Source organism: Spinacia oleracea, chromosome 1, assembly GCF_020520425.1.
Source record: "Spinacia oleracea cultivar Varoflay chromosome 1, BTI_SOV_V1, whole genome shotgun sequence".
NCBI classification, from domain to species: Eukaryota; Viridiplantae; Streptophyta; class Magnoliopsida; order Caryophyllales; family Amaranthaceae; genus Spinacia; species Spinacia oleracea.
The window spans coordinates 84,169,002-84,196,003 of NC_079487.1; the positions used below are offsets into that span (position 1 = coordinate 84,169,002).

A 27,002-nucleotide genomic window follows, 5' to 3' on the forward strand; every position below is an offset into this window, starting at 1 on the left:
AATGACATTCCTATCTGTTAAGATTTGGCTTGGGAAATGTTTTTCGATTAAGGATCTAGGAGAAGCATAGTACATATTGGGCATCAAGATTTACAGAGATAGATTTAAAAAGATGATTGGACTTAGTCAAAGCACTTATATCAATAAGGTGCTTGATAGGTTCAAGATGGAAGACTCCAAGCGAGGCTACCTACCCATGTCTCATGGAATAACTCTAAGCAAGACTCAGTGCCCAAAAACACTTGATGAGCGTAGACGAATGAATGGGATTCCGTATGCATCATTGATTGGTTCAATAATGTATGCTATGATATGTACACGCCCGGATGTTGCGTACGCACTCAGTGCTACGAGCATATACCAGTCAGACCCACGAGAGGCGCATTGAACTGCTGCCAAGAACATTCTGAAGTACCTGAAAAGGCACAAAGATGACTTCCTGGTCTATGGTGGAGATGATGAATTAATTGTTAAAGGCTATACGGAAGCAAGTTTCCAAACCGACAAAGATGATTTCAGATCACAGTCTGGGTTTGTCTTCTGCCTCAACGGAGGTGCAGTAAGCTGGAAAAGTGCTAAGCAAAGCACCATTGCGGATTCTACAACTGAAGCGGAGTACATTGCTGCACATGAAGCAGCAAAGGAAGCTATATGGCTAAGGAAGTTCATAGGTGAACTTGGTGTAGTCCCCTCCATTAAAGGACCAATAGCCCTGTATTGCGATAAAAACGGAGCTATTGCACAGGCAAAGGAGCCTAGCCACCACCAAAGAGTCAAAGCATGTACTTCGTAGATTTCACCTTCTACGAGAGTTCGTTGAAAGAAAAGAAGTCGAGATAAGCAACATTGGAATTGATGACAACATATCAGATCCATTGACTAAACCTCTGCCGCAGGCGAAGCACAACTCGCACACTGCAGCTATGGGAATCAAGCATATTGGAGAATGGCTTTGATGTCCTTATTTAATGTTTTAAAGTTTTAGAGTTTAAATCTTTGTAAAACATTATTGGTTAATCATTCACAATAAATGAATAGAATTCATTTTTCCATTTAATTTGTGGTTTATTAAATGATGAGTCCCTTCAATTTGACGATATATTCAAGATAGACTGTCAGGACCAGTCCTGTGACTAAGAAATGTCTATCAAGTGAACTTGAATGTCAAAGGTTGAAAATGGTCTCTGGTCGGAGTTTTCTATGAAATTGGACGCATAGAAAACGTTAGACGACTAGAATGCAAGATGACTAGTAGTTCTGTTTCTTGAACTATGTGGACATGGCAATGTCATAATCATTTGCATAAATACTTACTTTGAAAAGACTAGTATCGGACAGACCTATGAAACTTTACTGTAAGAGATGAAAATCTGTCATAAGTAAATTTCATTAAAATTATTAGACACTAAATCCTCAATACCTGAGTGATTTGAGATTACTTGTTTGAGAACTGGTTACTTTGACGTTGACCAACCGTCTCACCGTAAAAAGAGGCTATAAAGGCAACGCTCAGGTAATCACCTATCAAACGAAGTCTAATCTCAAGATCGCAAGATTGGGATTGTCCTCCCATAAATCGGGATGAGATGCTTAAAAGTTGTATAAGGCCACTCGGAGAGCTAGAAACTGTAAAATGCATGGCCGTGCTCGGATGAATCATAGGCTATGATTATCTGTTTATTTGATCAGTTGAACTCTGAAACCGAGAAACACCTCTGGACATAATAAGGATGACAACTCTTACCTTATGTTCAAGAGCAAGCATCGAGCGACAAAGGAATTAGGTAATGCACACTTGTCCCTAAGGACAAGTGGGACACTGAAGGAAATAATGCCCTTGGTCCAAGTATGCATTCAATGATAAGTCTAATAAATGCGGTTCAGTATTAATTAACAAGTTAATAATTCAGTGAGATCAAGTGAGCTGAATGCCTAGCTAGAGGCCGCTTCAGTTCAAGTGGAATTAATGATATTAATCCACAGCTTACTCTTGACTGAACCCGTAGGGTCACACAAATAGTACGTAAACGGATCAAGTATTTAATGGCATTAAATACTCTATCTATGGATATTCGGAATCGGCGGATCTTGGTTTCAGTGGGAGCTGAGATCGTCACAAGCAAGTGAATACTCCGGAAACGATGATATTGCCGGAAACGGAAATATGGATCGTATCGGAAATATAAATATTATCCAAGTCGTAGATGTTGCCGGAAACGGAAACATGGTACGTATCGGAAAATATTATCGGAAATGGAAATATTGCCGGAATCGGAAATATTGCCGGAAACGGAAATATTGTCAGGATCGGAAATATTATCAGAATCGGAAAATAATTCCGGAAACGGAAATATTAAATATTTGTTCGAAACGGAAATTAATTCCGGAATCGGAAATATTAAATATTGTTCGTATCGGAAATGAATTTCGGAACCGGGAATTTAATCGGAAGTGTATCGTACGAATTAGCATCGGTCGAGGCCTGCCGGGCGAAGGCCCAGCACGAAGCCGGGCCATCGCCCAGCAAGCAAGACGCACGCCAACACGCACAGCCCATGGCAGCGCCAGGCCCACCGCAAGGCAGGCCCAGCGCGCCAAGGCATGGCTGCGTAGCGTGGGCTGCGTAGCGTGGGCCAAGCGCACGCGCATGGGCGGCCCTCGTGGCTGCCGTGCGTGTGTGTGTTTGTGTCCATGCACAATTCCTAAATCTATTAGGATTTGGTGTATGGTTAAATTCCTATTCCTAAAAGGATTATTTAATTAATTAGAGTCCTTGTAGGATTCTAAGTTTAATTAAATCGTATCCTACTAGGATTCCAATTCCCTTTCCAAACCTCTATAAATAAAGGCCTAGGGTCATAATTTATATACATGGGATTGAAGTATTCTAAGGGTAAGTTTTGAAAGAAAAATAAGCCAAACACTTGCAAACACTTAACCGAATTTCCTAGTAACCTTAAGGGCGATTCTAGTTGGTCTAACTTGAAGCGGATCCGGACGTACTGTGGACTATCTACGGAGGGACGACATTTGGAGTCCTAAAGGCTTGTTCTTGTTCGGTTCGGGCGCAGCTAGGGAGGGCACGCTACAAAGTGTATGCTCCTAAATTATGCTAAATGATTATGTGTAAATAATATGTTTCCTGGCATTAAGGTTTTTCCGCATGATTTATGTTTTGTCATATGTATCATAACCTATCAATTGTTCCCCAAGCAAACCCTATTCTATTGTATGTATATATACCCCATTGTTCATGGAATAAAACACACAGTTGTACTCTCCCAATTTCTCCTCTTCTTCTCTTTATTTCACAACATATTTAAACTTTTTATTCTCTCCTTTAATATGTTGTAAATATTTTTCTATATTGTGATATATTTTATTTTAGCTTCCATAAAAAGCCTTAAACAATTAGTTTTTTATATATATTTTTTCTTTTTTACCATAATTTTTATAAAAAATAAAAAAAATATATAGAAATAAGTCTACAACTGGTCAAAACCGGCCTGGTCCGGATTTTGGACCGATTTTTCCGGTCCTGTCCGGGTTCGGTCCAAGCATAATCAGTCCGGTCTTCGGTCCGGTCCAAGCATAATCGGTCTTGAATTATCTAAATTTCGGTCTTCGGTCCGTTCCGGGTTTGGACCGATGAACCCCCCTAATTAGAGATATCAACGGTGAAAGTTGTGTGTTGACAAATGTGAAAATCAAAATGGTGCAAGTATTTATAAACGGAAGAAATATGTTTTTTTCTCGGCAAATTTGCTAAAAATGACCTTTTATAACCCAAATTTTGCGAGAAAGGACCTTATATAATTTTTTTTGTAAAATCACACCTTAATGTAAATTTTTTTTGCGAAAAAGGACCTTGTGTAGACACCTACTTTTGTCCCCATTCCCGCAAGGGAAAGGTTCGATGATGAAAGCATAAAAACTCCACTTGACAACGCATCTCCTATAAAATAAACGAATCTCGATTCCCCATTTCATTTCACCCGAAACCTGCTATTCATGGGAACCTGCTAAAAATAGTAAATGCCGTAAAAGGTAGCGTCTAAAAGTGGCAAATCATAAAAGATAGAAACCTGTCAGAATTAGGTGTTGCATTCCAACATAAATCCTAAATGAGATAGAAAACTGCGAGAATCCTATTCCTAATAGGATTCGGAAATAAGAGTTACGTATTAATTAAAATCCTAACGAACCTAGAGTTCGTAACCGGCCCAGACGCATTTCGTCACAAAATTGATACGCGCTAAAAGACTCAAATTAATCTCAAACTCTACGGATTTTAGGAATCCGAATCTGACTAAACAAAATTGCCCAGACCCTATTTTCAACGCCTGGCTCTGGGCACCGAAATCTTCGGCGCCCAGGCCTGGGCGCTGAAAATACCTGGGTACGTCTCTTTTCCTAATTCTTTGTGGATTAGAACTCTGTAATTCTACCTTTCCACGAACTCTTCCCTATAAGTAGACCCCTAGTTTCGACGTGAAAGAACACACAACAACACATAATATACTCTGAGTATTGACTCTAAACCCCTTAGCCTAAGCCTCTCGCTGCGAAACTGTTTACGCGTTCTGTCGCAATCGATCCATAAATTGAACAGAACGTATCCTGTCCCATAATCGAGATTCGTTAAATAAAAAGGAGAAATAGCAAAGTCAAAGTGGTTAGTTTTCTGAGAACCGTGACGCACCTCTCAAGGGTGCATCGTAATGTGTCCCTTTTCGATGATTTAACTGCTTTCCTCGCCCTTTTTATGAACTGTTAAACTAACCTAATATGATTGTTCTATCACGCCTAACAAATATAATATTTTTGGGTAATCGGATTATCATGCTAGGTCCCTTAATGCTATTTAAATCAGATAATCACGATCGAATTAGTATTATATGTTGCATATTGCTAAAATCAATTCAGATTAGTTTAATAGTTAACGCATGTCCCTTCAATTATTTATGCTGAGCTAGTAAGGATATCCTGCCTCTGGAGTTATCGACGAGCGAATTACTCCTCTCGGTAGTTACAGTCCCCCGAACCCTCAATCTCTACCTTGCGGGTGTATATTGAGAGATCCCCACACCAGGGATCACAAGGGAACCTACGGCCGTCGTGGTCAAACATAATTGCACTCCCTTTATGTCACGATAACCGGGTTTTGTCAGTTTTTCTCATTGTCGTTAAAAACTGAATGACGACTCCTATATTACTAGTCAATTGGGTGTAAACTCACAGGAAATCCAATTACACTTGATTTGACAAAAAGAAACGTCACACCCACGAGGGACGAGGTCACGCATTAGCCTCGCGCTTTTTCGACCCCCTCACAGTGGCGACTCCACTGGGGATAGTGAAGGAAATACTCGTGCTTGTAAGTAATCAAAATAGCCGAAGGGTGAAACGATCCTACCCCGCGTTTATTTCCCCATCAAGTTGGGACGACCTGAAAATCAGCATATTAATGTGAACGGGCAGAACATCATAACGAATCTCGGCTCCCTCGGGAGTTGGGACTAAGGATACCTTTTTCGCCAATAGGGGGGTGCATACGCCGCGCATGTTTCCCACTCGGTACTTGTGCAGGTAGTACACCTATCCCGAACCCAATCGCTCGCCCATTAGGTCCCTCTCGCCTGCATGCCCCCTTGGCTTGCACTTGCGGGTTGGCCTCTTGAGCGAAATTCGTCTGTTGAAGACACTACCTCGACCGGGGCAAGTGTTGGATCTACGATAGAAGCGGTACCAAGCCAGGCGCAAATAAACTACCCATAGAAGCCTATCATAAGCTACGTGGCATATTTAATTTTCAAATCCATGTTTGTATTGTAGTTATGTGTAGCAAAATATGTGATTGTGTGTGACAAACTATCCTAGAAAACCAATGACCTTAAAAATTGCCCAAACATTCATAGACTAATTTGCCAAAGAGTTATACCGAAACACGTGTTCCGCAAACCCGAATGATCGCCACAAAATAAGCGACGCTCGGGATGGCCTGTAACGAATCCCACAAACGCTGTTACGCGTAAAGGACGTTATTAGGCAAGCACGCAAATCGAAGTCGCATAAACAGAAAACAGAAAACGAGAACCAGCCAGGGACGCATTTTCAACGCCCCTGGCTGGGCGCCAAAATTTCTCACGCCCACTGCTGGGCGCTGAAGTTGCTGCTTGGCTTTCGGATCAGGCGCAGCAGCCTCGGTGCCCAAGCAAAAAGAAAGTACGTAGCACAAAAAATACTCATCAAAAAGAATTGCTACAAGGGCGTAAGAGAAGCACTCGATTTCAAAAGGCGACTCGCGAAAAATTAATAACTCTTTGTGTCGTCGTTAGGCCTCCTACGACGGCAATGCTCGGCACCAAAACCGAACATGCTAACAACTATGAATGTCACACGGGCAAGTGTTTCGAAAATCCAAAGAACGACCAAAATAAAAAAAAAACCCCCAAAAAGTGTACCGACAGAAGAAAGAGCGAAAAGAAAGCACCAATTTAGAGAGTCGAAGTCTAGACTAAGTAATGCTTGAAACTTTGGGAACCTAAACTTTAGCTTATCTTATGACTAGGACTGGTCCTGCCACTTGGTGCCGATCAGGGAATCAACGGCTAGTGCGTCTCGAAGATACATCACCAATACCAGGTCTAGTAACTCCAAGCTCCGTCCGTCGTCCCTCATTTCAAGGATCTCCGCTTCCCCAACCTCGATTCGCACCTCCAAACATGTCCATCGAAGATTTGCGAGACCAGATGGTCCAAATGACCCAACTCATGGGCCAACTGAAAATGGAAAACGAAGCCTTAGCGGCTGCGCAAGCAAAAAATGACCTCAAAAACGAGAAGAGGATCGAAAAAATGGTCCTACAGCAAACCATGGGGAGCAAATACTTCTCCCTCGAGCCTGAACCTTTTTCTGGCAAATTACCAGAAAAGTTCAGTTCATCTGACTTACCAAAGTTCAAGGCCACGGACAATCCCCGTGATCATATGCTGAGCTTTGTGAATACCATGAACTTGAAAGGCGTGGACAAGTCCATGTACCTACCTGCCTTTCCTTTGTCCTTGGAACCTGTGCCGCTCAAATGGTACTATCACCAGGACCCTAAGCTCTTCCCCACCTGGGAAGACTTTGTCAATGTCTTCATCAAGCAATACTCGTCGAACATGGATTTCCAAGTCACCATGCGCGAGCTGGAAGTTCTCTTCCGAAAGAAAAATAAGGGTTTCACAACCTACTTTGCTAGATGGAGGGACCAGGCGGCCCAGCTAATCAATAGGCCTCCCGAAACAGAATTGGTCCAAAAATTCATTGACAACTTGGACCCGGCTTACAGACAACACCTTAGGTACCTGGGACTCGACCCTTTCAAAAGGGTTTATGATGTGGGAATAAAAATCGAGGACGACCTCGCCAAAACCATACAGAGAAAACCTGCATATAAGACCAACACCTATAATCGGGGTAACACACCCCAAGCCCAAGAAATCCATGCTGTAGAAGAGGCTCCCGCCCGAAGATACCCTGTAAGATGGGTCCGAGACCGAAAGTTTGCCCCACTCGGGTCAACTTTGGTACAAGCCTTTGAAAGAATAACCAATCAAGGAAAGTTGAGACCTATAGGCCCCACCCGTGACCCTCCTGTCAAATTCAAATATTGGGTCGAAGGTACTTACTGCAAATTCCATCAAGGAAATGGGCATGACACTGAAAACTGTTGGCATCTAAAACATACGATCCAGGACATGATAGAGGATGAAGTAATACCTCTCCCTAACGTTGGCAAACCCAACAACCACAAGAGCCCACTCGGCTCTTGTCACATCTCTCTCGACCAACCAGAGAATTTCGACCCCACGGTGTATATTACACCTCAAGGTGCACCACTCGCTGTGGTACCTATGGATCGAATCGAGGGGGAAGTGTGCGGTGTGTGGAACGATGATGCTGAAGATATTTACCTATCTCAAGTCTCGGGCCAGGACCTCTTCACTGAAACTTGGCCCGGGAATGCTCTCATTGACACCACCCCTCAGGAGCCCGAGGTCGACAACCTCACCCGATCCGGAAGGATATACCAACCGGATATTCACCCACCTCCTATGGACGACATCCCGGTTAGGCAAACTCCTGAGAACGGGCGGCACGCCACCGTCGCGGAATTCATTGAAAATCCTCTCCTGAAACAACTGAAAAGAACCAAGGCTGAGATTACCATCTGGGATCTTATGTGTACTTCAAAGGAACATCGCGAAAAGCTTATTCGCTCACTTGACCTCATCTCAGTACCCACAGATATCACACCTGACTCATTGGTTAGCCATGTCACGAGAGATGCCGGGGAAAAGGCCATAGTTTTCACTGATAAAGACTTACCCCAAAGAGGGGGGTGCTCACAATAAAGCCCTTTACTTAGTGGTTGGATGCAAAGGACAAAACATCCCCCTAGCGCTCGTAGATAATGGTTCGGCGGTTAATGTCTGCCCATTGCGAACCGCCCATTGCTTGGGGCTAGGAAGCGATGACTTCCAAACCTCCTCACCAGGGGTACGAGCTTATGATAACTCCCGAAGGCCTGTGTTGGGAAAAATCAACCTTACCATACAAACTGGGCCTGTGGCACGCACCACGGAGTTTCAAATAATCGACATCAAGCCCACTTTCAACCTCCTCTTGGGGCGACCTTGGCTCCATGACTTAGGAGGTGCGGCTTCAACCTTGCACCAAATGGTTAAACTTAACCATAACGGGGTAATACTAGAAATCCGCGCCCCTCCTCTCGACGTCAGTTGTACTATGGTTGGAACGGCCGAAACTGCAGATGACCTTTATGGGTTTCAAATGGAAGAAGCAATCCAGTTCATCGAAGATTATGATCCAGCATTCCTAGACCCGCATGCATCCCGAGTCATCCCTAGAATGCTGTTAGCTCAAGGTTATTTCCCAGGAACCCCATTGGGCATAAGGAAGAAGGAATGCACATTCCATCATTTTCCCGACAAATCTACTCCCTTTGGCTTAGGTTATGAACCAACGGAGGAAGATATTGCTGACCGCCTATCTAGGCTACGCCTTAACAAAGCCAAACAAACCACCCTCCTTCCCCCATATCAAAGGACTCTTAACGGGATGTTTGTTCGGGAAGGAGAAGAACACCCATGCTGTGATTTCCCTGAACCCTTCGTTCAGGATGGCTTGCTAAAACCCGGATTTGAAATTTTCCATGATTGCCACACCTTGGATGAGGCACCCCACCTCACCAAGACTAAAACAGCTGAAATATTGGACAACCAGGCTCTATGGACATTGTTTAACGAATCGAGGCCTATGGAGAACGAGACTGTGATGACTACCCTAGCTTTACAAGATGAAGGTTTCGATCCAACCCGGTTAATCTCTCCTGCATCAACACTAGAAGAGGTCGAGAACGGATGGGTGAAGACATATCAGTGGGTCAATGCAAAAGGAATGGAATTCAAGATGAGTACCGGTGAAGGACCGAAGTTTTATGAGACTAAACCCCAGGCTTGAGCCACATAGAGCACCATTAGTAAAAAGCGCCTAGTAGTTCTTTAGATTGATAGAAGAAATAATAGAGACTTTAGATGGTCCTAAGGCCCTTTAGAATATGGGTCAGTTTTATTTCAGTGTGTTTTTCTTACTTTCCAAATCAATAAAGGCGTAATATTTTTCCTAAAAAATTTTATTCTAACACTAAATAAACACCAAATGTACTTGCAAAATAAAAAAATAATAATAAAGAAGCGGCCCACTATAGGCCCAACAAACAAAGCCCACTCGGTTTTGAAATAATGCCATGTGAACCAGTTCCCGAAACCCACAAAATAAACCACACTATCCCATCCTCAAAACCTAAAAAGCCAACCAATGTCATCATAAGAGCCAATCCATGCAACCCAAAATAAAAAAGAAATCAAAAATTTAAAACAAATGCAAATGTTACCAAAAAAATAAATTCATAAAACATAGAATCCACCAACAGCGGTTTCACATAGATTCCATCATACCCTCCACAAAGATCTTCATAAGTTCCGCACCCTAACTCCATTTTCAAAACTGTTTTGAGTCACCAATAGAAAAAATTAATCTGGACAAAAATGCGTTTCACGCTAACAAACAAAAAACCTCCAAAACAGCCTCAAAATTAACTTTAACTACGAAGCAAAATATCAAGGCACAAAAAACGAAATAGAAATAAACGCAAGAACATGTGAAGCAAAAACGTCAAAATTGACCGCCCAAGTTATTTTCAGCGCCCAGGGCTGGGTGCCGAAATTTCTGACGCCCCAGCCTGGGCGTTGAAACTCTCTGCCTGCCAAAAGTTTTCCTTTTTTCGAAAAGTGCTCGTCATTTTTTCCGCACACAACGGAAAAATAACGAACACTTGGGGGGTACAGTACGTATCCAAATAGGTTTACCAAAAAATTGGTCGAATTTTACGCAACCTATGGAAAACGGCAGATGAAAATGGCAAATACTTCACTCATTTGACCGATTAAGTAATATGTTTCCACTTCAGGACATATCTACCGAAATCCGGCATACTAGAGCTTATTCTAAAGCTAAGAACTACGCGCGACCTGATTCTGACAAGATACGTAGGCAATCCTTACCAAGGATTCGGTCCAAACAATAATAAAAAAAAAATTATATTCTTTGTGTAAAAAGTGTTAGACATATAAACAAAATTGAATGGAGACTAAAAATACGCCTTTATTAAAATATAATAAGAAGGAAAACAAAGTGCTAGGAATAAAAACAAACACAACTGAAATAAATAGAGGGCACCTACACCCTAGCAAAGAACTACACTACTCTAGTTCTTCCGGATCATCAAATAAAGTCTTGAAGAGAGCAATGTTCGCAGGATCCACCCCCATAGTCTTTTGCGCTGCCCCAATATCAATCTCCATAAGAACTGGCTCCTGGACACCAACTTCCAAAGATGCCAAAGCTTTAGAAACATTCTCAGTTATAGCCCGCTCAGCCTCAAGGGCACAAACAGTGGTGGGAGAAGGATTACTATCATCAACTGGACTAGCCACTGTTTCTACAGGCGGCTGAGCCTTCCTAACCCATACATTGTTCCAGCGACGATCTCCGCGAGAGCTTGCATTTCTTTTAACAACAGCAGGCCCCTTCATGTTAGGCACCTTTTTAGGCCTGACACTGGAACGGGGAAGAACTTCCTTTCGCTTTCGATCAGGATGAACTTTCACAGTCTTAAAACTATAGGTACGAGGTCTGGCAGAATCAGGACCCTCATACTTAACACGAATACGAGGTATCAAAAGCTCAGCCGGCTCCCCATTATGAGCCTCGGTCCTCACATCCTTGTCATCGGAACTCATCCACAACTTATAGTTTTCAGAAAGACCCACAAACCCATTTGTAGCTACAGCCCAACGCGGGAGACCATCATAATACCTAGCCCACGCTAAGACCCGTGTTTGTGCAAAGGTCGCTACCTTAGGTGGTACCGTATCAGAAAAGGGGATAGTTTGCCTTAAACCATATTGACGCATGACTCGGTAAGGGAAAATATAAATGGGACAAGATAGCCCCAACAAAGAAATATAAACCGATACATCAGACCCCCCTGTCATAGTAGTCAAACCCCACCATGGTACCACCCACTTAATAGAACAAATGCCATAAGTAAAAAAGGAGGTCCATTCGGCCTCGTCCTGGCCTTGGTGCAAGTATTTTCGGTTACCCAAAGCTATAGGGCGATAATGTTTAGGATCGGCAGGAGCTTCCAAAAGTCTAAGCCGTTCCGCAAGCCAAATCTGCAAAAACAGGTACGATCGAATCAAAAGAATGAAAAGAAAGAAAAAAGGTTCCTGGGGCGCAGTTTCCACGCCCAGGACCAGGCGCCGATTATTCCAGCGCCCAGCCCTGGGCGCTGAAACTCAGCCCCAGGCGAAAAGAAATATATGAAAGTGGCGTATATGTGCGCAAAGAAAAAAGTAGATTACCTGCAGTAATAGGGGGCTTCCCTTAAAAATTTCGGATTTTGCATCCTTCTTCAGCTCATCCGCACTCAGCAAAGTCTCAGCAACAACCAACGGCATAATAGAATAGCAACTTTCCATCTGGCTAATCAAGGGGATCAGCCTTATGTCACCGAACTCACTATTATTATTCGACAGCAAATAATGATTCAACAAGCAAAATACAAGGGCTCGAATGTTCAATTTTTGTTCGGTCATAATCTTACTAGGCCTAAAATGATGTTTTACAAGTTTTGCCAAGTTAACCTTATCGTCTACAACAAGTTCAGCAAACATGTTATCATCTAGCCCTAGGAAAGCCCTTATGGTTGTTTTACCCTCTTCAATAGTGTCAGGGTTAACAGGAGTAGCATTAGTAGGATAACCAAGGATCGCAGCAAATTCATCAGGCAAAGGACATATTTCATTGCCCCGAAAGGAAAAAACATGATGATCGGAGTCCCAAAAGTTTAGGGTAGCATGCAGAAAATTATAATCAATATTAATTTGTTGTAAGCCTAAAAGTGCCTCTAAGTGGTATTCTTTTAACAAAGCTTTTTCTGTGGGAGTAAGGGCTCGTAGCCAACGCCTAACAGTTCGTTGGAGTGAGAAAGTAGGGGTCGACATGGCAAAAGCAGTAAATAATTAGAGCACAGCAAAAAAGAGAGAAAGAATTTGAGAGTGGTGGAAAATAAGGACGTACCTAGCCCCTATATATAGCTGAACGCACCCAATAAACATCCTGATCCCATTCGGAAACGTGTTTAGAAATCCGAAAATCAAATATTACCAGGAAATAACTTTCAGCGCCCACCTCTGGGCGCCGGAATTTTTAACGCCTGAGCTAGGGCGCTGAAAATGCAGCCCAAGGCCCATATTTCACAAAAACACGGAATAGGAAAGGACTTAAGACCGTGTTGCTAAAACACGAGGCCCTATTACAAGTAAGATCAAGCCCAAAGCACCTTTAGCTCCCAAATAAGCAAAAAATAATAATAACAGTGAAACTTGGTCGAAACTTAGACTCATCTCAGAAAACGCTCATGTACACTTTTCAAAAAAAAAAGGCAAGTTAAATATCATGGTCATTCTTCGAAACACCAAAAATATGTGTCGTCAAGTCATTGGTTTTCCAAATAGAAAATGTCTGTCTGTCAAAGGGATAATCCGGGCCAAGCCGAAACCGGATGTCGCCTGAAAGCTAAAGTCGCACTCCACGGCTTCACTAAAAATAGCACACTACTATAGGAGGTCGCTCGCACATACGAGCGTGACCCCAAACATGATTACAAGACGCGAAAAACAACCGACGAGCCCCAACACTTGGGGGCTCGCGAAAAGTGGACTCCAACAGGGAGCGCCAATCAAAATCACATTCCCATACTGCGCCACGCACCATAACATGTTTGGATATCTCAAAAAATATTGTTAAACAAAAATACACAATGTGGACCCACTTATAGGACACATCTAATCAGGAAATATTACGACCCACCAACAGGTTGTAATCACCAAAAGCTCTTCTACATAGGCAAAATAAGAAATTCAAAATGGGCTCGCCCACCCTCAGCGGGCAGGGTCTGCGTCACTAGCCGCGCAGGTCCTCAGTTTTCGAAAAATAAAGTCTTCAAATTTAAAATAGGCTCGCCATCTTCAGCCGGCGGGGTCTACGTCACAAACCGCGTAGGTCCTTATTTTCAAAAAACAGATTCGTCCACTTCTATCGGACGGGGGGTCCACCCTCAGCGGACAGGCTTGCCATCTTCAGCCGGCGGGGTCTACGTCACAAACCGCGTAGGTCCTTATTTTCAAAAAAATTTAAACAGATTCGTCCTCTTCTATCGGACGGGGTGTCCACCCTCAGGGGACAAGGTTCGCCACCTTCAGCGGGCGGGGTCTACGTCACAAACCCCGTAGGTCCTTATTTTCAAAAACATCAAACAGATTCGTCCACTTCTATCGGACGGGGGGTCCACCCTCAGAGAACAGGCTCGCCCACCTTCAGCGGGCGGGGTCTGCGTCACTAACAGCGCAGGTCCTTAGTCGCTGCAGCGATAACTTTTATTGGTTTTCCCTTTTTCCAAAAATTAAAGGGTTGGTTTGTTGGATTTTCCTTCGTTTTACATCCTATAAAAACAAGGGGGTTTTCTCGTTTAGCTAGCCCTGAAAATGAGAATCTTTAAAAACGTTTTACCTCGTGATTGGGCTTGGCCAGGCCCAATTACACTTTACAGCTTTAATTTCGAAAACATCTGTAGTTACTCCCAATGACAAAGTGAGGGAGTTTCTACGCGTCTTTAGATCCTTCCAATGACAAAGTGAGGAAGTTTCTATACTATCAGTTGACAAATCCCAATGACACGTGAGGGATATGTCGACACTTCAACTGATGACCCTTAAGTCAAATGTTATCACTCGGGGGCTCGTGAGACCCTCGCAAAATAGGTCACATACACCATGGCTTGTGTGACGCACTCCGTCTAATACTTTGACCATCGTCTTACTCCAAGACTCAGTCAAAGTGGGGGCTAACTGTAGACACCTACTTTTGTCCCCATTCCCGCAAGGGAAAGGTTCGATGATGAAAGCATAAAAACTCCACTTGACAACGCATGTCCTATAAAATAAACGAATCTCGATTCCCCATTTCATTTCACCCGAAACCTGCTATTTATGGGAACCTGCTAAAAATAGTAACTGCCGTAAAAGGTAGCGTCTAAAAGTGGCAAATCATAAAAGATAGAAACCTGTCAGAATTAGGTGTTGCATTCCAACATAAATCCTAAATGAGATAGAAAACTGCGAGAATCCTATTCCTAATAGGATTCGGAAATAAGAGTTACGTATTAATTAAAATCCTAACGAACCTAGAGTTCGTAACGGGCCTAGACGCATTCCGTCACAAAATTGATACGCGCTAAAAGACTCAAATTAATCTCAAACTCTATGGATTTTAGGAATCCGAATCTGACTAAACAAAACTGCCCAGACCCTATTTTCAAAGCCTGGCTCTGGGCGCCGAAATCTTCGGCGCCCAGGCCTGGGCGCTGAAAATACCTGGGTACGTCTCTTTTCCTAATTCTTTGTGGATTAGAACTCTGCAATTCTATCTTTCCACGAACTCTTCCCTACAAATAGACCCCTAGTTTCGACGTGAAAGAACACACAACAACACATAATATACTCTGAGTATTGACTCTAAACCCCTTAGCCTAAGCATCTCGCTGCGAAACTGTTCACGCGTTCTGTCGCAATCGATCCATAAATCGAACAGAACGTATCCTGTTCCATAATCGAGATTCGTTAAATAAAAAGGAGAAATAGCAAAGTCAAAGTGGTTAGTTTTCTGAGAACCGTGACGCACCTCTCAAGGGTGCATCGTAATGTGTCCCTTTTCGATGATTTAACTGCTTTCCTCGCCCTTTTTATGAACTGTTAAACTAACCTAATATGATTGTTCTATCACGCCTAACAAATATAATATTTTTGGGAAATCGGATTATCATGCTAGGTCCCTTAATGCTATTTAAATCAGATAATCACGATCGAATTAGTATTATATGTTGCATATTGCTAAAATCAATTCAGATTAGTTTAATAGTTAACGCATGTCCCTTCAATTATTTATGCTGAGCTAGTAAGGATATCCTGCCTCTGGAGTTATCAACGAGCGAATTACTCCTCTCGGTAGTTACAGTCCCCCGAACCCTCAATCTCTACCTTGCGGGTGTATATTGAGAGATCCCCACACCAGGGATCACAAGGGAACCTACGGCCGTCGTGGTCAAACATAATTGCACTCCCTTTATGTCACGATAACCGGGTTTTGTCAGTTTTTCTCATTGTCGTTAAAAACTGAATGGCGACTCCTATATTACTAGTCAATTTGGTGTATACTCACAGGAAATCCAATTACACTTGATTGAATAAAAAGAATCGTCACACCCACGAGGGACAGGTCACGCATTAGCCTCGCGCTTTTTCGACCCCCTCACACCTTGTAATTTTTTTTTGTGAAATCACACCTTAATGTAATTTTTTTTGCAAAAGACAACCAAAAGTAAATTTCCAACATTGACTGAGCTTTTCCAGCCATTGACTTGCACGTGAGAAGCACGTGTGGCTTTATTTTGCTAACCACATCCAATTTTCCTCCAAAATTCGAAGCTTTAAAACCTAAAGTTGAAAAAAAGATCGAAATAAAATCAAGTTTGAAAATTCAAGACTCGGAAAAATCAATGTCTTTAGACAACTTAAGCCACATGTGCTGCTCACGTGCAAGTCAATGTTCGGAAAAGCTCAGTCAATGCCGGAAACTTTCCTTATGTCCTATTTCGCAAAAAAAAAATTACATTAAGGTGTGATTTCACAAAAAAATTTATATAAGGTCCTTTTTCGCAAAATTTGAGTTATAAAAGATCCTATTTGGCAAATTTGCCTTTTTCCTCTTTATTTGTTTAGTCAATTGTACTCCTTGCTTTTCATTGTTTACTAAATGAGAGAGTGACTTAGAGAGTTAGAGGAGAGTAATTGGGTTTTACTATGCACTAATACTGACTATAGATAAGCCACTGCAATGAATTTTTTCTAGTCATATGATATCTTCTTCAATGAACCAATCATTAAGCTTATTGAGGAGAGAACAATTAAGGATATCGAAAACTTTAAGGGAATGTTCAAAGAGTTTGTCCTTGAAAGTAGGCAAGCAGGCTCATGCAGCTGTAGTGAAAATGGGATTTTGGTCTGATATGATTATAAGCAATGATCTTGTGGATATGTACTGCAAGTGCCGTAGCGTCGGCAATGCCTATAAGGTGTTTGATAAAATGCTTCAGAGAAATGTTGTTTCTTGGACGGCTCTTATATGTGGGTGTTTGCATCAGGGTGATGACGCTGAAGGAGCATTGTCTCTTTTGTATGAAATGAGTTGTTCTGATATTCGACCAAATGAGTATACTTTCTCAGCCTGTTTTAAGGCATGTGGTCGTTTGGGTATTCCTGAAAAGGGAATGCAAGTTCATGGATTCTGCGCGAAAGTTGGGTATCAATGGCTTCCTGTTGTGGGAAATTCTGTTGTTGATATGTACGCAAAATGTGGGAGAATTGGAGACGCAGTTCAAGCCTTTGATGAATTGGGTGTGAAGAATGTCATTGCCTGGAATACTATCATAGCAGGGTACAGCTCTCTAGGCAACGGTAAGAGTTCTGTAAAAATGTTCCGGAAAATGCAGATACAGGGCGTGATTCCTGATGAGTTCACGTTTACATCAGTCCTTAAAGCTTGTAGCACTCTTGGGGCGATTTCCGGAGGCAGTCAAACCCATGCTGCCTTGGTTACGAGAGGATTTCCAGTTTATGCCCAGACTGCTCTTGTGGGTGCACTTATTGACTTGTACGTTAGGTGTGGATGCTTGGTTGAAGCTCAGAAACTATTTGATCACATTGAAGATAGGAGTGTCATTTCGTGGGCTTCTCTGGTTTTGGGTTATGCACAAGAAGGTTATTTGTTGAAGGCTATGGACGTGTTTGGACAGCTTAGAGAGAGCAACATACAAATAGATTCATATACTCTGTCAGCCTTAATTGGCGTCTTTGCTGATTTTGCCTTCGTGGAGCAAGGGAAGCAGTTTCATGCTTATACCATTAAAGTTCCTTCTGGTTTAGAGCCAGAAGTTGGCAACTCAATTACTGACTTATATCACAAATGCGGTTTAATGGAAGAAGCGGAACATTTTTTCACTGAAATGCTAGTCAAAAACAGAGTTTCCTATACAATTATGATAACGGGTTATGGTAAATTTGGTCTAGGAAAAGAAGCAGTTGTTCTTTTTAATAAAATGCTTTCTGAAAACCTAAAACCTGATCGGATAACTTACTTGGCTATCTTATCAGCTTGTAGCCATTCAGGTCTCATGAAAGAATGTGAAGAATACTTCTCAACACTCTGCAATGACCGTTGGATTAAAGCAGAGGTGGAGCACTATTCTTGCATGGTCGATCTCCTAGGCCGAGCTGGGCGGTTAACTGAAGCTAGAAATCTTATAGGGAGCATGCCAATGAAACCAAACATAGGTGTGTGGCAGACATTGCTGAGTGCTTGTAAAGTTCACGGGGACTTGGAACTCGGAAAAGAAATAGGAAAGATCATCTTGGAGTTGGACGGAAATAATCCAGTCAGTTATGTTCTGATGTCAAACCTTTATGCAAATGCTGGCTACTGGAAGGAGTGTGAGCAGCTGAGAGAAAGAGTAAGACTGAAAGGGTTAAGGAAAAAAGCAGGACAGAGTTGGGTTGAGATAGACAAAGAGGTCCATTTCTTTTATGGAGGAGATGATACACATCCACTAACTGATAAAATCCATGGTTTGTTGAAAGAATTGGAGACAAGATTGAAACAAGAATTGGGATATTGCCAAGAAGTGAGATTTGCATTGCATGATGTGGAAGACGAGTCAAAGGTGGAAAATTTGAGAGTTCACAGTGAGAAACTGGCAATTGGAATGGCGCTTCTGCATGGTGGAAAGGAAGAGAAGACGAAAGTGATAAGGGTTTTCAAAAACTTGAGGGTTTGTGGTGATTGCCATGAGTTCATCAAGGGTTTGTCAAAGGTTTTAGAGAGAGTGTTTGTTGTTAGAGATGCTAACAGATTCCACAAATTCAAGGACGGGGTATGTTCTTGTGGAGATTATTGGTAATGTAGAATGTGATTTCATTTATATCTTGGTTACATGGAAGGACCTGTGGTATTGACTGATGTATAATCCTTGCTTGAAAGACTTCCATAAACAAAGGCTCATATCAAATGCCAAGAGGAAAACAAAACCGATCCTAAAGAAATGAAGTCACATAATGATCCGCGGATGATCCTTGATAAGGTCAAAGAAGATTCTTTACTGTCCATCTACAATTTGTGACTTGTCTTACCCGAACTGATGCTGTTTGTATGTGAATAATCAGTGACGATGAGGGTTGACCAGCCTTTCATCCATATATTTGCAGCATAAGGAGCAGAACCTCAATATCATCGCTGTAAGAATCTGGAAAAATATATCATTTGTGAAACTTAGCCCTAGTTCACAATGTTCTTTCAAGACCTGGTTTTGACGATGGTTATAGTTTGAGCTCCAAGACTTGAGATTTTTAGATAGATGGGATAACAATAAATACCAGCAGAAAGTCTGATGTTATATCCTATACAAGATTTCCTGGTAACATTCTTGTTGTTATAACTCTCACCTACAGGATTTTGCTGATTTCCATACTCAAATTTTATACCAGCAGAAAGTCTGATGTTACTCATGGATTTTATCCGAGAACCTGTAAATCCCCCAACAAAGTGACCCGATATTGGACTAACAATCCAATAACAATTATGTATCATCCATCCAGTACGAGAACCTGCAATTGCAATCAAAGGTCTTGGAGTTACTCTGCGCTGAATTGGCTAGGGTTGTATAATTGTGATTAGTGAGAAAAAGTGTGGAGGTATATAGTAGCTTCAATGTCGACTTACCTAGAACAAGTTTCGTTAAAGCAATTGGTTGGCAGCATTCTTCGCCGCAGCTTAGGCTTAGCTATTCCATTACATTGTACTATAACTGTTGTACTGTATTATAAACAATCAGAAAGATAAAGTAGGAATCTCCACATAGATCGATAGATGAGATACTTTAATTTCGTCTCACCAGTACTATATTCACAACTGTTGCACTTAACTATACAAACGTATTTATATTTTAAAAATGAAAAAAAAAAAAAAAAATAAATAAATAAAACTACGAACACTATTCTTGAATCAGACTTGACAATTTTTTCTTATTAGGGAATCCTCACAACATGAGGACCATACAGTTTCTATAAAAAACCCTTCTTTTAGAGTTCAAGCTTTAAAGAACGGATGGTTTAGCGCTGCTTTAGCTGTAAGCCGCTCTGATGGATCAAATCTCAACAACTTGTACAGCAGGTCAATGAAGACGCAGGAATTTGATTTGTTTACATGTCTAGAAATGAGGTCCTGCAATCATCAAATTCAAAGGCAATTCAACACTAAAATATTCATGAATGTACATCTACAGAATGCCAGAAGGATCCAAACCTTTACGCGCTCAAGCTTCTGCACAGCTTTAGTGCTCTCTCTTGATACTGCTCCTTCAGGCCAGTTAAGACGAGAGCCTTGTCTAAAATATATTTCAGCACCTCTGCTGCAATCATGAAAGAAACCAACAATGAGTAACAGGATGACAGTGTATAATGAACAACATTTCAAATATCATTTCGTTCATACTTATCTCCATTTCAATTATCAACAATGAGTAACAGGATGAAAGTGTATAATGAACAACATTTCAATTATCATTTCGTTCATACTTATCTCCATTACCTTGGTCGTCAGGCAATTCTAAATAATAAAATATATACCTTAGACCTATAAAACAATAAACAAGAACGTCAAAGGATTTCACAAGTTTTCTTATGATACTTACGTGGCTTTCTGAATCATATGTTGCGGAAAAGGATATAAAACCCTCTCCATCATTGCAAGATGCTCAAGGTTTTCATGAGTTTGGAAAAGTGCTTTGCCCTGAAAAAGAGAGTCACGTCATCTCCACTCATAGATGCGGCAAAATGACCTGGGAAAGGAAGGTGGACTCACAGAGCAAAGTTCAACAAGTATACAACCAACACCCCATATATCACATGGATAGCTCCAACCTAGACCTGCAAAGATGCAAAACCATAAGATCATCTGAACAGAAGCAACGTTCAATAGCTCCAGCAAATAAACACATGTCCACATGAAATTTCTGTGTTATCCTGTCAACTACAATTTCTGCAGCAATACGGTTTATTAGCTTGGAATAACATAACGGTAAGGACTAAGGACTGATGAGGAATAATTATCACATGAGATAAAAAGGAAATTCCAAATAGATTGCATTTCCTTCTACATTTTAAGCAAAATACCAAGATACAAATATAAGATTTCTCATTAGTTCAGATTTTATGTATTACAACTGAACTCTAACAAGTAACATCAAAGTGGGCAAAAGGGAAACCGCTGGATAAACTATCCAGCTATGACCGTAAACAAAAGACCAACAATAAGCTCATGATTCTCATCAAACTGCATGCCCAGAAACATGATCCTCCAACGACTAAATAGTGAATAATATATATTTTCTGTATAAGTACAACAAGGAGCAGGGAAAGACGTGTGAACTGCGGCTAGAACTAAGATGAACAAAACAGTAAGGAAAATAACCATCGCAAATTCAACTTTCATGTACCTAAAGAGTAACTAGTTACCTAGGATAACTTCAGGTGCTCTGTAGTGCCTGGTGGATACAGTGGAGATGTGATTTGGATTATCATATACAGTACTACCAAAATCAATAAGCTTAATGTCACTTGACTCTGGCAAACAGCTAAAATGCATTTCGCCTGCAGACATCTTCTGTACCATGACAATTGTTGTTTTAAAATCGACACTATGTACATCCACAATCTACACTTGCACCAACTATCAATCACAAAAAGGGCCAAGTACCTCCCAGCTGGGTATCTTCACACACTCAGAAGATACTAGAAGTATGTTTTCTGGCTTCAGGTCTGTGTGGATATAGTGCAACTCATGCATATCTGTCACATATGATAGAGCATAGCAAAAAAAAATTAACAAAGATGAAAAACTTTAACGGACAACGCTCCTGGACCAAACAAAACAGGAGAAGTGTGGTCAGCTGGTTAGGGGTTAATTATATATTGCAATAAGGTAGATAGAAGGCCAAGGATAATCCACACACATGCTACAGATTCCAAAAGCTGACGTCCGAATTCCCGCACAAGGTCCACAGGGAAAGGGCGATGTTTATTTCTCTTTAAGATATCATATAAACTTGGTCCAAGCTTCTCAAACACCTGACAACACCATCAAAACGCATCCAAAGGGGGGTTTCCATTAAGTTGTAAGCAATCTAATCAGCTATTTGCAGATTAATATATAGTACAACAGTCATGATGCAGAGAGCCAGAAAGTGAAATAAAGGTGCAACTTTAAGAAAAAAGCACTGGAGAAACATATGTCATCAAGTCAGAAAGAAAAAGGCTACTGATAAGCAATTCCAAAATTAATCTCGAATTCAATGCCAATATAACGTTAAAATCAGTTGGTCTGGCCTCAACCATATTTAACGTCACAGTACACACATAGAAGCAGTACCAGCATCTTCCTCACAATTACATAATATAACAGACCGCTGTATGATAACCTGACAAGAAAAAGGATAAAAGGTAAAAACAAACAAGTGTAGCTTAAAAGAGTGGATGACTTACAATACAGACGTGATTACGGTAGTCGAACCAACTCCTTATTTCAACACAACTGCATCCAGAAAGCAACAAGTTGTAAGAAGAGAACATCCACGTGACCACAATAAAGTGTTTTTCCAGCTTTAGGGCAACTACATAAATCATAAATGCTTTATGAATTCATGGCTTCAATATCAAAAAAATTAGTTCAAAAGGCCAAAAGTACATACTGAGATCCAACTTTATCATGCTCTGCAAGATGACGAAGCACATCAATTTCAATCATTGCAGCACCACGATATCTGGAATTACTTCGAACTACTTTGATTGCGACATGCTCCTGTGTTTGATTGTCCAGACATTCCAAAACTCGTCCAAATGTGCCTACATTATGAGCAGCTTGCTAAGATGACGAGCAGAATCATAAAACGGAACATCTGAGAGGCACTTGATCATTTCACTGCTAACCTTCACCCATCTTGCTTAGAATTTTATCTGTTCAGTAATGGACATACACCCAAAATTATGTCAGAATCTGAAGACAATGTCATTTAAAGCAGCAATAATACAGCATAATGCACATGTCCTCTCACCAACAACGTAGAAAGAAAACAATGAATAAATTATTCCGAGATATCATTTATATCAAATTTTCCATACACTTTCTTACCTCCATTTGCTACCCATAAAAAGAGAACCACATCGGCTCATTGTTCCTATGAATAATTTATCTATCCCTTTTCACTTTCATTTGTTCACAACGCGTGCTGAGTTAAAGAAAATACTGACCAACATTTTTAGATACATACTTCACCACCTTAACTGAAATAGACAGCGCCGGTTATGACTTATGAGTACTTTAACATAGAGTAGATCCAGAAAATCATCTTACTTCATACAATTATAGCACAAACAGGATGTATATCCTATTCAAATATTTGAATCAAATACTTGAATCAAATACTCCCCAACATTTCCCAAGACAAACTTCACCACCTTACCCAAAAGAAACAACACCTTAATGGTTATCCTAAAATAAAGTAGCGCCAGAAGGTCACTTCACTTAATTTGTTATATTCACACAACCAGGATATACATCCTCTTCAGTCTCCAACTATGTTTCCAGGTACTTTATCTTTTCTTGAGGGGAAGGGGGCATTAAGGCATTTCTGTTGTTTCAAGTTTTCTTCTGAAGATAATTGTTGGGAATCAAATAGAGCTCTATGAGCGTAATCATTACCCATGGCCTCAAATGAGTTACCCACATCAGTGGCTGCCCGATCCCTCGCCAATATATAGAGGTAGTTTTACTAATTCCATTAAACCCTCCGTTAAATGAGATTAACTAACTACTTACAAATTCACAAAAGATAATAATCACAAAAAATCTGATCCAATCTAATTAATTTCACCACAATCCAAAGCTCAAATATAGCCAATTATGACTCGTATAGCTGCACTGGCAATCAACACATAAACCCACTTCAATATAAAGCAAAAAAGTCATCAAATCACTTTAAAGACTCTGTTTTGAAGCACACAACTGTAACCCATTTGCCAAAGAGGGCTCAAATGTGATAAATTGATCAAAAAAATCGAGAAAGCCCTAAATTTACACAATAAGCTACAAAAAAAAAACTTACATCTTGGAGTCAAATTCTCGCCAATAGAGAAAACATAATGCCCTTCACGATCATCTTTTCTCGTTGGAGGCGTAACATATCTCTCCACTACATCTTTTTCCGAAATTGGCTGAAATTCCTGAAGGAATTCCCCAGAATTATCAATTTTTAATTCAAGGGTGTCTAAAGGGATCAGAAATCATGTAATTTGGGGAAAAGTTGAAGACAAACCCTAAATTCTCAAAAAAAAAAAAAAGTGGAAATCACTAACCTGAATAATGTCAGAAGGGGCGACATCCCAGACTATACGGCGTCGTTTTCTTGGTTGCCTCGTCTCCGTTTCCACCGTCGCCATAATATCTTTCTGATATTTTCTCTCTTTCTCTCCCTGTGGCAAAAGCTCAAATGCTATTCCATTTCTGATTACTGAGGAGTTCGAGTTCCTAACAGGCAAAGTTTTTAATTGGGCTTGGCTTTAGAATACCAACGCGGAGATTGTGCAGGGGTGTGCATGGTGCTCTTGGTGCACCTGTCCAAAAACGCACATAAATAACAATAAAACGCAACAAAAATAAAAACCGCAAAAAAAAAAAGGAACAGAGAAAATAAATCATAAAAGAACATTAACAAGTAAACTAAAAGAACATTAACAAAAAGCCAAAAAGAACACTAATATAAAACGCAAAAACTATTAAAACAAAACGCAAAAATGAAGAGAGATAGAAAAAAAAAAAACATGAGAGGCCTAAGTTTTCTAGAGAGAGAGTGAAAACCCTAAGTTGGTCTAGCCCCTTTCACAAGCTCAATTTGTTCACAGATCTAAGTTTTGCCTTGCAAAACTCTTCGTCTTCCTCCTTGTCCTCTTACCGGAAAGAGATTCCCCAAAAAATCTCTAGACTAAGCCTTAATAGGGGTAATTATGGCTTCCTTGGCAGCAGATTGGTGCCTCGTTTGTATCGAGGTGAACTTCCTCTTCTCCGTCCTTCAGATTGCCTTCATCAGCAAGGCAAGATTGATCCAAAGGTGGAGATCGATGGTGAGTCACTAGATCTTGGGTTTTTCAACAATAATGATGGTTTAATGGGGTTAATTAAAGGTTTTACTCCACTAATACATTTTTACCGTCCTGTTTGGGCCAATGGAGGAGCTTATCCATTTGCAGGAGCAATAAGATTTCTTATATTTCCAAAAAATGTCGCAGGGAAGTCCTTCTCTATACTCTTCTTTGCCTTTTCATTCCAATTCTGTCATTTATTACTTGGGTTCGCGTTTTTTCAATGCTTGCATTTTGTTGGGTTGTGTTTCGGTTTTAGCTGTGTGATGATTACTCAGTTGTTGCAATTTATTTCTGGCTTTCTAGATCCTTCTGTGGTTGTTTTTAATCTTATGTGGTTTTTTCTTGCAACCATTAGTATTCTTAAGTCTTTAACTCAAGCCTATAAATACTGGTCTTTTTTCTTCAGTAGTAGCACCTTCTCCACGTTTTTCAGTCTTCATCAAATTAGCTCTGTCTTTTCTTCTTGTGTGTTTGCAATGCTAAACTTCCCAATTTTAGTGAAAATTCCCAGTTTCAGTCCTAGTCTTTGGGTTTTAATGTCTAACAACCCTGTAGTGCCTAGCTATGCCTCACTTCTTAAGAAGAACCCTTCTCCAGTTTTCAATGAATCTCAACCTACCAGCTTACCTAGTGATCCGGGTTCTTCCAGCTTCTTCAGCCACCCCACCCATAGCTCCTTTCTCTTGGGAGGTAGCAGTCTTAATCATGATTCCAATCCCCCACCTAAGGACAGTTCACACAGTAATGCACCACAGGTTCCTGGTTCGAATAGTGCCACCATCACCTTAGATGCCCCTAAACTTGACAATGAGCAAGTCAAGCTTATGGAAGCATCCTGTCTGTTTGGGAAAGTATGGGGGGAATTTGTGCCTCAAGCTGCTGTTATAGCTAGGATGAAGAAAGACTGGTCTTTTTTGAGGGGTGAGGTCTCTCTTAGGTTCATTGGGAATGGTTGGTTTCTCATCAAATTTTCTAACCCCCTTGACAAGGATGAGGTTTGGGAGGGTAGACCTTGGTTTGTGCAGGGTCTTAATTTTGTTCTCTTGCCTTGGAGAGCCTCCTTCAAAGCTCAGTTTAGCTCCATTACCCATGTGGATCAATGGGTGAAAATCCCCTTTCTCCCTACTGAGTACTGGACTTGGCACTACCTAAACCAGATTGCCAGTTGTGTAGGTCAACCCATCAAACTTGACAAATTCACCTCTGAAAACACTGAAAAGGGACAGTTTGCTAGAGTTTGTCTCAACCTTAATATAACCAAGCCTGTGCCTAGGTCTATCACTCTTAACTTTGGTTATGATATCCAGGAGTACTTTCTGTCTTATGAAGGTGTTTGGGAGGTTTGCCCTCTCTGTGGTGATCCAAACCACTTTCTGAATGCTTGTCCTAAGAGGCCTCCTCCCTGTCTTGAGCTGGTTGTGGCTCAACTAGACGAGGCTAAACTGTCCATGGGGATGCCTGGGGATAGTGGAGGGCAAGCCACTCCTTCTGACTGGCAGGCTGTGGTGCCAAGAAGAAGAGCCAAACCCAGGAGTAATACAAGGAAGTCCCAAGCCAAGCCTTATCATCATCCACCTCCTGTCCAGACTAGACCTTTACACTTCCCTTCTCATGGGTTGGGTGCTGGTTTGCCTGTCATTCCCCTTGCCAACAGCTTTCAGGGTCTACAGGATTTCCAAGTGTCTACTGGAGACACCATTACTCTCAATCCTCCTGCAGTTCAACCCTATGAGGATATTCTGCCGGATTTTGACCCACTGGAGCTTGCTCCACTTGGTGTCAAGGATGTTCAGGGGGATGATGAGCTTGATATGGACTTGGAGATTTGTGATGGTGATGGTTTTGATGAGAATGACCCGATTTTTTCTGACTGCACTCCTCCCATGGAAACTGAGAACTCTAAGAGAAGGAAGAGAGGTGATGGTGATCTCTCTCCTTCTCCTTCTGCTGGTTGACTTGTGTGTCTCCTTCTACTACTTTTTGGATGTTAAATATCTCAAC

General features: G+C 41.2%; 2 protein-coding genes across 3 annotated transcripts; one reads left to right on the forward strand and one right to left on the reverse strand.

The window, feature by feature from the left end:
- The first annotated feature begins 16,461 nt into the window (after positions 1-16,461).
- Positions 16,462-19,792, forward strand: LOC110775359 (putative pentatricopeptide repeat-containing protein At3g15130). The gene has a single exon (XM_021979971.2). The coding sequence runs from the start codon at positions 16,610-16,612 to the stop codon at positions 18,707-18,709; it is 2,100 nt and encodes a 699-aa protein (XP_021835663.2). The 5' UTR covers positions 16,462-16,609; the 3' UTR covers positions 18,710-19,792.
- Positions 19,645-24,389, reverse strand: LOC110775360 (serine/threonine-protein kinase AFC3). 2 transcript variants are annotated; one of them, XM_021979972.2, is made up of 12 exons: positions 24,216-24,389; positions 23,966-24,083; positions 22,791-22,817; positions 22,553-22,706; positions 22,347-22,395; positions 21,818-21,932; positions 21,562-21,653; positions 21,321-21,468; positions 20,668-20,732; positions 20,498-20,595; positions 20,110-20,215; positions 19,645-20,028 (listed from the first exon to the last, which is right to left on the reverse strand). In XM_021979972.2, the coding sequence occupies exons 1-12, from the start codon at positions 24,297-24,299 to the stop codon at positions 19,894-19,896; spliced, it is 1,191 nt and encodes a 396-aa protein (XP_021835664.1). In that variant the 5' UTR covers positions 24,300-24,389; the 3' UTR covers positions 19,645-19,893. The 2 variants fall into 2 exon arrangements, with proteins under 2 accessions (XP_021835664.1, XP_056691295.1); XM_056835317.1 differs by lacking the exons at positions 21,818-21,932; positions 22,347-22,395; positions 22,553-22,706; ... (1 more) ...; positions 23,966-24,083; positions 24,216-24,389 and having other exon boundaries at positions 21,321-21,465; positions 21,562-21,797.
- Positions 24,390-27,002: the final 2,613 nt, after the last annotated feature.